This window comes from Coenobita brevimanus, chromosome 64 (genome assembly GCF_032717465.1).
Source record: "Coenobita brevimanus isolate Jiangsu-jjx chromosome 64, ASM3271746v2, whole genome shotgun sequence".
Taxonomy (NCBI): domain Eukaryota; kingdom Metazoa; phylum Arthropoda; class Malacostraca; order Decapoda; family Coenobitidae; genus Coenobita; species Coenobita brevimanus.
In genome coordinates this window covers 9,949,994-9,964,814 of record NC_137017.1, presented here as the reverse complement: position 1 = coordinate 9,964,814, position 14,821 = coordinate 9,949,994, and the positions used below count along the sequence as shown (strand labels likewise).

Genomic DNA, 14,821 nt, shown 5'->3' with positions numbered 1-14,821 from the left:
ATTTTGTCTTCCTCAGTAAACTTTGTAAGATGCCAAAGACTGTACAATGTTATATTTTTTAATGAATGTTGATGTACTGTACCTGAAGGAGAAATGTAAATACCTTGTTGTCGTGTTATCATCTGGAGAGACTCCTAAGTTCAGCCAGAAATATACAGTATACGTGTCAGAACTACACTTTGTGTTTAAGAGAAAAGGAAGAATTATTATTTCATCTGTTGGAAAATAAACCATTGTGATATGTTCATTGTTTTGAAGGAGTATGGCATCGTTTGGCTCAGATGCATATATAGAACAAGTGACGAATGATGAAGTACTAGTAGACAGCTGTAGAACTACTGTTTAATCATGCGTCTTTTGTTCTGTATTTATCTGTGCTATATATTTACAACTAAATATATTCAGTTCTCGTTATGTCAGTTTTTTTTTTTTCCACTAAATCCACAGTGACTAAAAAGGCCTAAGTTCCATTGCTGTTTATAAAGTGGCTTCGCCAGATGCATCCGTATTACAGTACCAGTTATATAGAAAAAAAAGTAATATTTTGGACTTTTTTAAGCATAATGATCTGACACGTAATGAGAACTGTTTGTATACTTGATTTTTTTTTTTTTTTAATGCATAAGTACTGGTGTCCTGATTTACTGTTTAATACATTTGTTGCTTCTTGGGGGGAAGAGAGAGAAGAAAAGACATGTAACCTACTGTTGTTGAAAAAAAAAAAAAAAAAAAAGAAAACAGATGCATACTGATTTTCGTATATATCCTGAGTTGTATTTTAAAACATCTGGTCCATTGTCTCTTAATAAGAGTTAGAGGTAATATTCAGAGTGGAAGATGTTTTTCTTTCGACTTACTGCGTCTGAAATTCTTTTGCATTTAAATGTGTGTGAAAAAATGGTAAGAATGGAAAACAAAGCAGTGTAAGAGTGATTTGTTTACTGTATATGCCTTTATATGTAACACATCTATGAGAGTATAATCAATTGTTGCTTGACGGTTGTTCTTGTTGAGATTATATGGAAGTTTTGACGTAATGTTAAATTATTTTCGTAGTGGTTTTTATCAAAGTTTAATAATATGAAGTATATTTGATCAGCACCACATGAAGCAGTTGCCAAGTATTATTACCAGTACCTAGAATAAACCATAAAAATAATAATTGTAATTATGTCCTGTTTGGCCTCTTTGGATCCGACGACATAGTTTTTGTTATTCTTGCTGCTATGAACATTTATATTTACCTAGTGAGATTTTATTTCCTAGCTGGAGGGGTTAGATGTAGCACTCATTAACCCGTTCAGTCCAAGGAGGTCATTTTTAGTTTATTCTTGTTATTCACAGAGGTTTTTGTTAAGCTGAGGAGAGCCATCGAACTGGAGAAATTTTTCGGTCTTGGAAAACAATCGTCCAAAAGCAGAAAAAATGTAAATGATTATCATCTGATTCAAGGCGGTAACTCCTCCAGTTTGAAAGTTTTTTCCCAAGGTGAAAATGTTTGCAGGTAGCAAGATTAAGCCACAAAAATAAGTCGCTGGACTGAAGGGGCTGACCCATGTCAGAGTAAGTATAATTGTTAAAGCAATATCGTGACAATAACCCAGGTGATTCATCAGTTACTATCCAACCTGGCTGTGGGTAGCAGTCCTTTAAGTACAGGAAGTTCTCATTATAAGTAGCCTGGATTTTACTTTTTTTTTCTTCTGCTAAAGTGCACAACAGTAGTAGTATTTGTAGGCCAAAGTTCGTCTGAAACGTGAACCAGGTGGACTTCAGTCTGAAACTGCCCGTTCCAACAGGCCATTGTCTCCTTTATAGCCGACGTTGTTTTATCTTTGAAACCGCATGAAGGGTCTCTCTCCAACAACACATTCCACATTTAAGATTGCATTGTTATCTACTAAGCTGATTTCAAAGTTTCCACCAAATTAAAGGATCAGGTGTGTGGAAAAATCTGCCATGTTTTGGAACCAGTCTGTGACTTACAATGACAACTTCCTGTAATTATGATGTAATTATGGATTTGAATAATGTAAATCATAATTGTTATGCATTGGTGTAATGTTGCTGTATAAAAAAGTATATATTATATATATACTTTGTATATTCAATAGAAGCGCTTGCGTTTTATTGCCGTATACCTTCATGTTTGTCTGGATTTTGATGCTATATTGTGTGTATTTGACATTTATCTGAGAAGTTTGTTCGTTATTCTGCTGTCTCACTTGAGAAAGCTATTTTCCCTTTTATGGGTCTGGGACCGTACTTATAAAACCTACAGCATAGTTAGGTGAAAGGCAGAAATGTGAGACGTTAGGTCGAAATCATAAGGTGCTGAGATAGCGGTTTGCTATATGTAGCACTTGCGAGCTCTGAAAATTGAAGAAACACACACACGCACACATAGAAAAAAGCAGAGAAAAGACGTAGCAAAAAATCTAAAAATACTACGATGTATTTTTAAAATGTTTTCGGCAAAAAGTCGACTGATTAGTGTTAAGTTCTAGGAATTATTTATTTACCACATTGTTTTGCTGTGGACGAGGACCTGTTGTCTCCTCACCATGCTGTAAACAAATGATACCACCGCCACTAGCAGCATGGAGAGCTCCAGTAGTACGGTAGAGAAACGCATAGGTGGTAGACACAACTACAAAGCTACATTTTTTCCAGTTGCAAGGTAACGCAACATTAAAATAACTCGTTTCTGGCGTTAGAGCCTTGTTTCTTCCCGTTGGTCTTGTTAGGGTCTGCCGCACCAAATCTGTCACAAAAATTATGCCTGCATGGTCCAAGCTTACGACCAGTTCTCATTACTTAGCTAATTAGGTACATCTTTCCTGCCACGAGAACGTCTTGGTTGACGGTGGCGAATTTGTTGTGGTGCGGCGGCCATGTTTAACATTTTGATTGAGTCATTAGCCTCGTTTTAAGTGCTATACCAACTCGGGAGGTGTCTTTAGCTATGACTCAGGTTAGATCGTACATAAGGAATTATGACTCACTCCTGTGAATTTAGGACATACTTTCGCCTCGTGACGCAGTCTTAGTGTTTTATTAGTACGTGCCCAGGGCATTGGCTCTTGTTACACTCAACCTGAAATATCTGAATAGATAACAGCTTAGGCATGAATTAAATGCTCTTCGTTTATCCTTTATTGGGCAGATCAGTACGTCTCTCTTATTATTTTAAATCAGTGACAAAAAATGGTACTTTCATCATCTATTCATACAAACAATAGCTCAGTACGACTCACTTTTACTTCATAATTATGTAAAGATACAGTACGTACTTTTGCTTTCGAAGACACAAGCAGGTAGCCAACTTCCACGTCTACTTTCAAATGTATCTGTCTTGTTGTTCAGATACTTTTGTTTCTGACTGTACGTATATTTTCAGCTCTTTCAAATATGTCTTTATATTTTTTACTGTAGTTTGAAAGTATAAATATTCATCTAAAATCAACAACAGCAGAAACTTATTTATCATTATTGGGCCACTTTTTCTTATAAGCTATGCAGGTGTTAGTGTATAAATATATATAAATATATTTGGGTTAGTAGTAACATCATATTTGGTATTTGTGGGGAGAGAGAGAGAGAGAATCAAATTAAGGACAATTGGTCTGGATAGTGTTTTCCAGGCGGGACACATCCAGGTTTCTCCCAGAGATCAGGTTCCTAGCTGTAGTAATCACACTGGCGTCAGGATTTTGCTCCCTCGTCAGAATCCACAGCAATTCTGAAAGTAATAACAAATTAATAAATAAATGTCAAAATCAGACGTATAAAACAATCATCTGTATTCTTTACTGCTTTATCGCTTTCATTTTTGTCTTAATCACGAAAGTTTTTGAAGTCTACGTCATAGTTAACATATTCTTCAGGAAAGCTGTTCACTTTTTCCGAAATTCAGACATCTTTTTGACAACTCGCTGTCTGCTCATTTTGTTAGTTTTTATTTTTCTTTTCCCCATATTGCTTTTTTTTTTTTTTTTTTTTAATGACATCCGAACTGAGTGGGTGATTCTCAAGAAATAGATACTTTTCATGATTCATATTTCTGATTCCTCGACAGAATCCACAGCAGCGTTGAAACAGTATGCATATTTGTAGGATGAATAGAGGATATGTACACTTAGGAACAAAAGTTTACCCACTATCCCTTCACGTCTACCTCACACTTAAATCATATATGTCACATGCCTCCCTGACACATCGTTTCAGAGGGAATCGTGAGAGAATTATTGCTCATTAATTAGATTCCCTCTCGAAACTTATTTCACGCAATTCAGTGGCAGCAGACGATACTACGTCGGCTCTTCATCCTTTCCACAGCACTTCTTGGTGATTAGCACCTTACTGTAATGTGAATCTGCTGTTTCTGCTCGAGATGATAGAATGGCAGTTACCGGTATACGCCTAGTTGGAGTGAATGAGGTATATGCTTTAGTTACTTCAAACATGATACAAATTATACGGGCTTCGTTTATCGTACCACCTTCACATAAAAAATATAGTTTCTCGTACCTTCATAATGAAGAGTAAGCTTTTTTGTACCGTCATCATATATACGGCCTATATAACAGCAGTCCTAACAATTATTTCTCCTTTCTAGATAAGCGTTGGCAGCTCATATTTTATTCCAGAAACACGAACTCATGTTAATCTTTTCTCATCAGAAAAAAAAAAAAAAAATCGATCACTTTAGTCTAGGTATAAAATTTATTAAATATAACTTGCATCTCATGATGATGAACTAATTAGTGCATAAAATTATATGCATGTATGTATGCATGTAAGTATTTTTCTACCTATCAATCTCTTTATCGATATTTTCTGTCAGCTGGTATATATGTCTATTTACATATCTACCTGTCTTTTTATTCATCTATAGACAGACCCCGGAAGGAGTGAACACATACAAATCGCCTCCATGTCACCTTCTCGTCCGTCGTCAGGCTGCCTTTTCTCCTACCCACACCATCCTCACTCATACACTTCTACATTCCATCCTTTCACCTTATCCTCTGTTTCCTACATCCTTCCACCTATATGAACAAATAAATATGAATAAGTAAGTGTAATTACAAATAACTTACGTGTGTTGAACAAGGCTAGATCAGTACAGGACCAAACGATGGCGTATGAGGTGTAATCAGTGTCCAAAACCCAGTAGTTCCCATTGCTGCTGCTTCCCAAAGTGCCGACTGTGGGTAGGGGGCAGAGGTTAGGTCAGGTTGGGATGGGTTAGGTTGGCTTGTGTCGGGGATGGGATGTGCTATAATTGTTTGGGTTCGGCGGGGTTGAACTGGGTTGCCTTGGCTTGAATATAAATGTCAAGTTAGGCATAAGGTTGGTAAAAAAAAAAAGTATTATATAACTAGGATATTTCAACATGGGCCCTGTTCTCAAGCCATTATGGTGTTACAGTTGCTGATGATCTTATAGGCGAATTAGGAAGGCGTAATGATAGACAGCTAGACAAACATTACACAAGCCTACAGTCATATGCTTTTTAAAAACTTTGATGCATTTTTGTTATGCAACTGAATAGCGATTATTATTTTTCTCCACCGGCGATCAGTTAAATATTAATATTATAAGTACTGGTAACTCACAAATGTTGTTGTCGAAGGTGACCTGAAGTTTGGCCTCCCCCGATGCAGAGTTCACCAGCACGGCCTCACCAGTCGCTGTAGATCTCTTGTTGGTGAGTCTGAAACAATTGACACTCTCAGGCTCCTAGGACACTCAGCTGAATATCACTTAAAGTTAGGTGGTGTTAAATATTACAGTGGAGTTGCCCCGATCTTGAGAGAGACCTATGGGTTAGTCACTAGTTACTTGGTTTCGTAGTGAGAAAGGTAGGGGATCGTAATAACATGTTGATGATGATGATGGTGATGATCGTTTTGAGAGAGAGAGAGCGAGCGAGTCTACTACTAATAATATATAAACAGAATGAGAATCATCACGCTTATATACTCACATATTGACCTGTTCGTTGACCACCCCAATCCTTCCGTTTCCCTTGTCGGAGTAAGTGGCTGTGATGCACTTCCCACCAAGTTCGAAGAAGGTGAAGTACTTCTGATTTTCATACCACGTGCCTAGGTACTGTGGGAAAGAGAGGAATGAGTTTTAGGGTATATTTAATTTGCTCACTTTTTTCCCCTGACACCGCCTCTCTCCAGTTTTCTGTCTCTCTCACCCGATGATTTTTTTTTCCTTATTTTCGCCTCTCCTCCTTTACTCTCCCACCCCTCCCCCCTTCCCCCCCTCTCTCTCTCTGACATGCATACAAATTGATTATAAACTGTGTACAAATCGAAAATATTTTAAATACGATGGGCTATAGATAGATAGATAGATAGGTAGGTAGGCAGGCAGGTCCAGCAAGTAGATAGGCAGGAAAGTAGGCAGGCAGATGGAAGGGTATATTGATAGTCAGGGAGGAACATCGGTATGTAAGCTGAATAGGTACGTAGGGAGAATGGGAGGGAGGGAGTAAGTGAGGAAGATAAATACAGATACAGTGATCAGACAATGACAACTGCATTCATACAGATACACAGACAGATGCATACACACCTGGCTTGTAGCAAAATTCTGAACCACTTGCTGTGATGGGCAACCGCCAAGGAACAGCTGCTGCCCAGTACACGTCACAGCACACACCCCCAGCACCACAGCCACAGACACTAGCAGGCGGCTCCACATCTCTCTCTGGAAGGGTTAAAAATCATATAATTGTAAACTCTCTCTCTCTCTCTCTCTCTCTCTCTCTCTCTCTCTCTCTCTCTCTCTCTCTCTCTCTCTCTCTCTCTCTCTCTCTCTCTCTCTCTCTCTCTCTCTCTCTCTCTCTCTCTCTCTCTCTCTCTCTCTCTCTCTCTCTCTCTCTCTCTCTCCCTCCAAATTAGAATACCAAGAAGTGAAATTTCTGAATCTGGAACGCATTTTCACCTCAGCCGAATATAAAATCAAGTGTGACATTAATCCTTCACACTAGTCCGTTCCCCTGAATAACTTAACATGGCTGAGCTAGGCAGACAGATCGATAGATAGATAGATAGACAGAGATCGAGAGAGAGAGAAGGGAGACAGACACAGACTGAGAAACAGACGGAGGGACATATTGGCAGAAAGAGAGAGAGAGAGAGGGAGAATATGGAAAGTAGCACACACACACACACACACACACACACACACACACACACACACACACACACACACACACACACACACACACACACACACACACACACACACACACACACACACACACACGAATAGAAATTGATTTAACAGGATTAAATTGGAAGTGGTAAGTTTTAAGAAGGAAAAGATAAATAAATAAACACTTGGGCATGATATATTCTGGGTGTGTTTGATGTTCGTGCTAACTAAAAAAAAAAAAAAAAGTGTACTTAGTCTTTCGAGAAAGAAATCCACGTCAAAACTTCGACATTTCCTGACGTGAGAAAACATAACTACGGTCTCTTCACCTTAACTTGGCCTAGATTTCTCCACACTAAAACCATGGTATTTCCTGACGTGAGAAAACATAACTACGCTCTCTTCACCTTAACTTGGCCCAGATTTTCGTCCTTTTATAGATTATTTCATGCAGCTCAATGACAGTAGACAATGCCGTGAACTACATCCCTTCCTAATCGCTTTTTCGTGACGAGCACAGTGTGTGTATTTGCTAGAACTCAGTATTAAAGATGGAGAGATGACACGTTGTAGGTCAAGATTACGTGAAGACAGTGTACATCTATTTCATTCCTGTTACCTTCAGACGATTTTGTTGAGCTTCCCTTCTTTTAAGTGTTAAAAATAGTCTCAACTCTCAATATTTTTTTTTTTTTCGCTATCATTAGTAATTTATATTCAGCTCTCGTCGTTTCAAAGTTAAAAACATTTTCAGGGAGCTCTTTCAGTTTGGGAGAAATCTCACATATTTTATGTTCCTCATCACTAAAAGATATAATTATATTGCCTTGATTCTTATTGGTCTCCCATCATCTGAGGTTACTAAAACAGTCAGGAGCTAACGAGAGGATTATACAGCAGGTGAGGCGTACCACGTCTTGAGAGCTACAGGAGAAATCACACGTATCTCCTTGTGACCCAGCACAGGATTTTAAAATACTCTCTCTCTCTCTCTCTCTCTCTCTCTCTCTCTCTCTCTCTCTCTCTCTCTCAGGGTGGGCTATTACTCACTTGTCAATAAACGCACACAGATCATTCAATAATTCATAAATAAATAAACAATTCAGTCAGATGTCCCAGTAATGTCCTAAGACCCAAAGTTTTCGTGTTGTGAAATATTTGATGGTTAAAGAGGACGGAGAAAACTGACTTTTTTTTTTTTTTTTTTTTTACCTCATACATGATAGAACACTGAGTCAATTTTTTAGCTCCCAAATCATGGCACTTTTTTTTTTTTTCCCCCTTTCCCAATGCGAATATGCTGATTATAGAAGCAGCCTTTACAAACAATATGGTAAATGAAGAATAAATGCAACCCTAAATTTAAAGACCGCTTCCAAGAGTTAGTAAAACAGAAGTAAAATAAACAATGAGATTAAAAGATAAGAGGATGTGACTGGACGGAAGCTGCCGTAATAATATCGTATTGGATTGTAACGGTAGCAGACAACATTCATCTCTAAAAGCCATTTATGCAAAATTTCACTTGAGAACAATAAGTCATCAGGACAAATAAACTACTGCTGATTTGATGCTAAGTATGACAAGGGGAGGATTGGGGTCACTAACACATTCGGGGGTGAGGCATTGACCTTCCTGTTTGTGTGACCTTCCGTGTCCTATTCATACACACACACACACACACACACACACACACACACACACACACACACACACACACACACACACACACACACACACACACACACACACACACAATCAGATATACATGATGGACGCACAAGTAGGCAAACACCTATAAATATAATACCGGTATAAGCACTCATCTCTCTCTCTCTCTCTTTTTCTCTCTCTCTTCCGGTGTGACGTAGGTGGAGTTCCGGGTTGCGAGCTTTTTGCTTATAGAATGTTGGTAGGTCATTACACTCTCGGGTTCCTAAACTCACCCTGCTGAACAGAGAGATAGACATATAGATACAAAGAAACTGTGTGTGTGTGTGTGTGTGTGTGTGTGTGTGTGTGTGTGTGTGTGTGTGTGTGTGTGTGTGTGTGTCCGATTCTGACAATAGGGTAATATCTCCTACGGTACCTCCAAACTCAGTAGTCTTCCATCGTGCCAGACACCTTCATACATCACCACTTCGGCGCTAAAACCCACCATCCATATGAGTAAATGCTTAGGCTGCCTCGCTCAGGACTGACGTATCGGTATTGGTGTGGGTATATTTACGACATGTCCGGGAGTCTTGCTTGAGATGAGCAATAAAGATTTTTAAAGAAATTCAGACCGCTAAACTCTTCCCAGCCTGTGATCTGTGTTAACGTGCGTAAGTGCATAATTTACAGTCGAGTATGCACATCATTCAGCCAGAGTAAAATATATATCTGTCTATTATTGAAATGATGTGAGGATGAAAGCGTGCGCGTTACGACAGGGTTAAGAAGAGAGAGAGAGAGAGAGAGAGAGAGAGACTGCTGCTGTCTATTCATTACTGAAGCCAAAAGCAGAACAAATACCTGTTTATTATTGAAATGAAGTGGGGAAGAAATAAAGATTTACGACCGGGAGGAGATGGCAGAAGTGACGACCTATTTACATACAAGACAGTCCACACTCCCTTGGGGTTCTGTAACATAGCCTAAGTTGTTTAAAAAATCGTTTCTGCAAGTCTTTCCCTGACTCATATAGCTGTCAAACTCTCTACAACCCGTCAAGAGTAAATAAAAACCTGGAAAATGCGCTAAAGAAATTGATTCAAGGTAAAAATGAACTGTTATGGATATTTGTTTAAGGTAAATGATAGAGATATATCAGTATTGTACCAAGTCATCGATGTGAAGGCTGTCTTGGTCCAGGGACGATACCGGGAACCGACGTAAATATAGGGTGTGTTAGGTTTGATATCTCTCTCTAGGTTTGACATCTCCTACCCCCGGCTCTCTCTGTCTCTGTCTGTCTGTCTGTCTGTCTGTCTCTCTCTCTCTCTCTCTCTCTCTCTCTCTCTCATTATCAATTCTGTTGAGAGCGGACGCACACAGCTCTCCCATTTAGGTGAAAAGAAACAACTTCCTGCTTTCCATCCTGCTTCATTCCAGCAGTGCAGAGAGAGAGAGAGAGAGAGAGAGAGAGAGTGTGTGTGTGTGTGTGTGTGTGTGTGTGTGTGTGTGTGTGTGTGTGTGTGTGTGTGTGTGCGCGCGCCTCCTGACCTAGAATCCTATAGCTGTTTGACCCAATAATGTGACCCCTCTCTTCCTTCTCTCCTGCTCCTCATCCCCGGGGCATTCCGGAAACTTTCTCTCCTTCATTCATTCATTTATTCATTCTCCTCCTCCTCCCTCTTTTGATTTTTTCACCATCTCATTCCTCCGTTGTTCATTTAACCTACTTTTCTTATTCATTCTTCCTTTTCATTCTTTTCTTGATCGATCTTTTTTTTTCCCCTCTTTCTTTCACTTCATTTCTACTCTTCGCTTAGTTTTCCATTTTTCATTCATTTATCTTTCCGTTTATCGTTTATATTTCCTTGTCTTCTTTATCGCTGTCATTCCTGTAACTTCCTTCCTTCATTCCTTTCTTCCCTCCTTCCTTTATCTCTAACCCATTCGAGCACGTTGACTTCCTTATTTACTATATTCATCATTCTTCCAGACGATATTATTCAGCTTAGGAGACTTTTTTTTCTTTCTTACCCCCTGCTTTTTTTTTTTTCTTTTCTTTTTTTTTTTTTGCTAGCCGGATCATATGTTGTCTTCATGAACCTGACCTCTGCTTGGGGTTTCTCCAGGTAGATTTCTCTCTCTCTCTCTCTCTCTCTCTTTTCCATCTGTCGTTCGGCTGACCACCTGTAGATCAAAGAAGTAAGCTGGAAAGTAGAGAGTGGGAGCAAGAACTGACTTTTATGAGAGAGAGAGAGAGAGAGAGAGAGAGAGAGAGAGAGAGAGAGAGCACCCATACACCCCTTTAGTTCACTGGCCTCAAGCCCTTTCACAAAACTCTGTTCTCCCTGATCTTTAAATAAATGAATTAGATAACGTTATTTTATACAATGACGTCTTTATGCCTGCGTCATGGTGGTGGTGGTGGTGGTGGTATTTCTTCTAGGAGAACGTACTGAAATAAACCAACTCCACGGCCATATCGGAAAGCTTACAGTGCGGTGTGTGGTGTTTGTGGTAGAGTGGTAAATTGTTTTTGTGGTTATGTGGTGTGTTCTGGTCGCGGTAGAGTGATATTTGGTGGCTGTGGCAGTGCTTTGATTGTGGTGGTGTGGTGGTGGGACGTGATGTGGTGGTTCTAGCTTTGTGGTGGCTCAGTGTGATATGGTTACAGTAGAGTGGTAGTTCTGGCAGTATTTTGGTTGGATGTGGTGCCGTGTGGTCGTGTGGTAGGTGAGGTAGAGTGTGATGGAGTGGTTGTGGTAGCGTCAATCAGTCGCAAGCAGTGACTCTGATACCTTCAGCTGACAACGTCCCCAAAATGTTACAGTTCTTTCTGGTCGTAATAATTGCTACCTTACATTCTCACTCTTACATCCACTCTCACTCTTACACCAGCTGCTACTCTTTCCTCTTCCTATTACGCCTAACTCGTACTTTTTACTCTCACTCTTTAATCATACTCTTCACTCTTGCTCTTAATCGTACACCCTACTGTTAGTCTCACAGCCATTCTTTCTTCTCCTTCCCATCTCTCTACCTCTTACTCCCTCCTATACTAATGACATCTTTTATTATTATTTTTTTCGACGGATTATTTAATAGGCTAAAAGAAAGATCCTTAGTAGGGAAGAAGTTTATAAATCATTGGGTTTTACCTCACTCGTGTTTCAATTGTTATTCTTTGCTCTATGTCGTTTCATTTCCCTTGCATCTTTTTTTTTGTGGAGAGAGAGAGAGAGAGAGAGAGAATATTGCACAACTATAGTGTCATTATTAACAGATATCCCATAGATCATTTAATCCTACCTATCAATTACCACATGATTTCAGTCACGCATTGACCTTCACTATCCTCTAATCATTATTTTACACTCAGCGCCTTCATTACCGAGTTTTTATTTTCTTTTTAGTAACACATTAATCATTCATTATTTCCTATTAATTATTTTACACCCACTGCCTTAGTTATATACTTGTCACGGATTTTCCTTTGGCTTCCTCAGTTCATTATTTTACATACAACTCTTTCTGTGTCATCTTAATTGTCATTTATCATCTCACTATTGCTTTACAGTCAACCCGTTAGTAAAGCTGCTCAGTTCATTCGTGCGTTATCATTTAGTACCCCTAGTCATTTACTGGCACTCAGTCCTTTCAGTAACATGATTATTTTAGTAACGCAATTATCATTCACCATTTTTCATTATCTCCAATTGATTACATTTCATCCTTTCAGTAAAACGATGCCCCTTTTTTCGCTTTACTTGTCTCATGCCGATTTTACTCAGCTTAGGTAACTTCTAACGTGCTGAAGAGGTTTGGCTCTGTCTTGCGTTTACTCTTTTAATACGATTTTTTAGTAACTGCATTTAGACGGTTTTTGCACCCAGAATAACGCCTTACTTTGTGCTATTATTTATCATGAAGGGTTCTCTCCATCAATATGAGGGTTATTGGAACTATATTTAACCCCTCCGGTCCGAGAACTCTATCCTACTGAATGAAATTGCCTGGAAAAAACAAGAATAAGACATCGTAGTGAATGGGCTATATCATGTGGCTTCGAAACTGTCGGGCGGTCTGGTTATTAAAACACCTCGGTTGGAGTAATACCCATGACATGTGCGGGAGTCCGAACCCAAAGGAAGTATTATTATTATTATTATTATTATTATTATTATTATTATTTTTGATGTTCCTGACCCTGAACACTAACTTGACATTGGACCGTTAGACCCTGGCCTCGAGCTAGGTCTTATCCTCATCTTCCGTCTGCGTTCACTGTAACTCAGTTTGTGTAATGACTCAATATACTGTAGTATGCCAACAAGAATTTTAACAAAAATGCACTCATTTTCATTGATTTTGGAGGCTGTCTAGCATCTCTTCCATTGCGATTTACTTTGCAAACTACACTTTAATAATTTATTGCATGTTATTACGAGATGCCACTTTAAAACTACCAAGTCCTATGAAACGCAGCGACAACTTACCGATTTGTGCAAGGTGTTCAAGCGAAGTCAGCAATCTGTAATCTGCCGTTGGTGGTCACAGAAAGTGTGTTGAGGATACGCTTCAGCACAGCTTATATAAGCCTTCCCCGAGAGTTGGCGGTTAGGCACTTGCCGTGTCTTGATACATTTTAATAAGCCGTCTGAAAACAGGTAAAACGTACCTTCATTCAGTTTCATATTGACAAAAATGTTATAGTAAGCCTCATTCGTACGGAGCAATGTTATGTGTTACCAATTTTGGATCTGATGCGTAAAATAAACGCTACCTGGTTAAGCAACTTGTTGATTATATAACAAAAGCTATCAGGTTTATTGTGCTTTTTCACGCAACGCTATCAAATTTTGTAAGCTCTGATAAATAGGTACCGGTATGTACTGTATATTTTTGGCTTGGTAGTATTTGAAGTAAACTTAATAGTAGTAATAATAGTAGTGGTAGTAATAGTAGTAGTAATGATGGTGGTAGTGATGGTGACTGGTAGTAGTAGTGATAGTAATAGTAGTAATGGTAGGGATGGTGATGATGACTGGTAGTAGTTGTGATAGTAGTAGTAATGATGATGATAATGATATCAATACTGGGAGACGATGAAATAAATGGACAATGGAGACTACAAGGGCAACAGTGTAGGTACCACACATAGCTATGATTCCCACACAATGTAGGTGTCCTTTTCAAAGGTATTCCGGTCATTGTGATGCTAGAGAGAGAGAGAGAGAGAGAGAGAGAGAGAGAGAGAGAGATGTTATGTCTTATGTGTGAGGATATACACTTCACGAATTATAGTCACTCAGATTGTAGTGCTTAGAGTTATGCAGCGTTACATAGATACAGAAACCACACAGACTTCTCACTCCTTTCTGTGTGACCCGGCGTTGACATTGGATGAATAATTCACAAATTAAATATAATGCCTTTAATTCGTTTATATGCTTTGTAATTTGTTCGTGCTCTTTCCAGAAAATATTATTCAACCTGGGAATGACCTCTCGCGTTGAAGATGTTAATGAAGGCCATATAAATCTTTCTTGTCCTAAATGTCTCGCTAAATCTAGATAAAATCGTCCAGTAGTATCAAGAATGAAACGAAAAAGCCATCTCCGGAATGAAGGGTTGTAGAGGACAGAGTAAGGGATGGTATAAAAGTGTGCTCTGTCTATCCTGCAGTCCCTCTGGAAGTCAGGAGGAAGAGTAAAAAGAGAGAGAGAGATAGCGTGATCATGTGTGTGGGGATTTGAGCATCACGTGTTCAGGCGTCAAATTGTCGTGCTTGAGAGAGAGAGAGAGAGTATGTATATATGAATGTTTTTAATCGTAATTTTTCCCAGCCTTTTTCTTGTACTTTACTTTTGTTTTCTGTAGTTTTTCTGTTCCTTTCTATTCCTCCTCCTGTTTTTTATAACTGAAGCGGGAACTATGAATACGCCGCAGCACAGAATCAAAACTCACTCCTTCCACACAAGGTCCA

The 14,821-nt window shown here is 39.0% G+C and overlaps 1 protein-coding gene across 1 annotated transcript; it reads right to left on the bottom strand.

Moving 5' to 3' along the window:
- Positions 1-3,595: 3,595 nt before the first annotated feature.
- Positions 3,596-13,377, bottom strand: LOC145404674 (apolipoprotein D-like). Its single transcript, XM_080276216.1, has 6 exons — positions 13,332-13,377; positions 6,595-6,729; positions 5,993-6,120; positions 5,622-5,719; positions 5,103-5,210; positions 3,596-3,742 (listed from the first exon to the last, which is right to left on the bottom strand). Exons 2-6 carry the CDS (start codon positions 6,721-6,723, stop codon positions 3,612-3,614), a joined length of 594 nt encoding a protein of 197 aa, XP_080132342.1. The 5' UTR covers positions 6,724-6,729; positions 13,332-13,377; the 3' UTR covers positions 3,596-3,611.
- Positions 13,378-14,821: the final 1,444 nt, after the last annotated feature.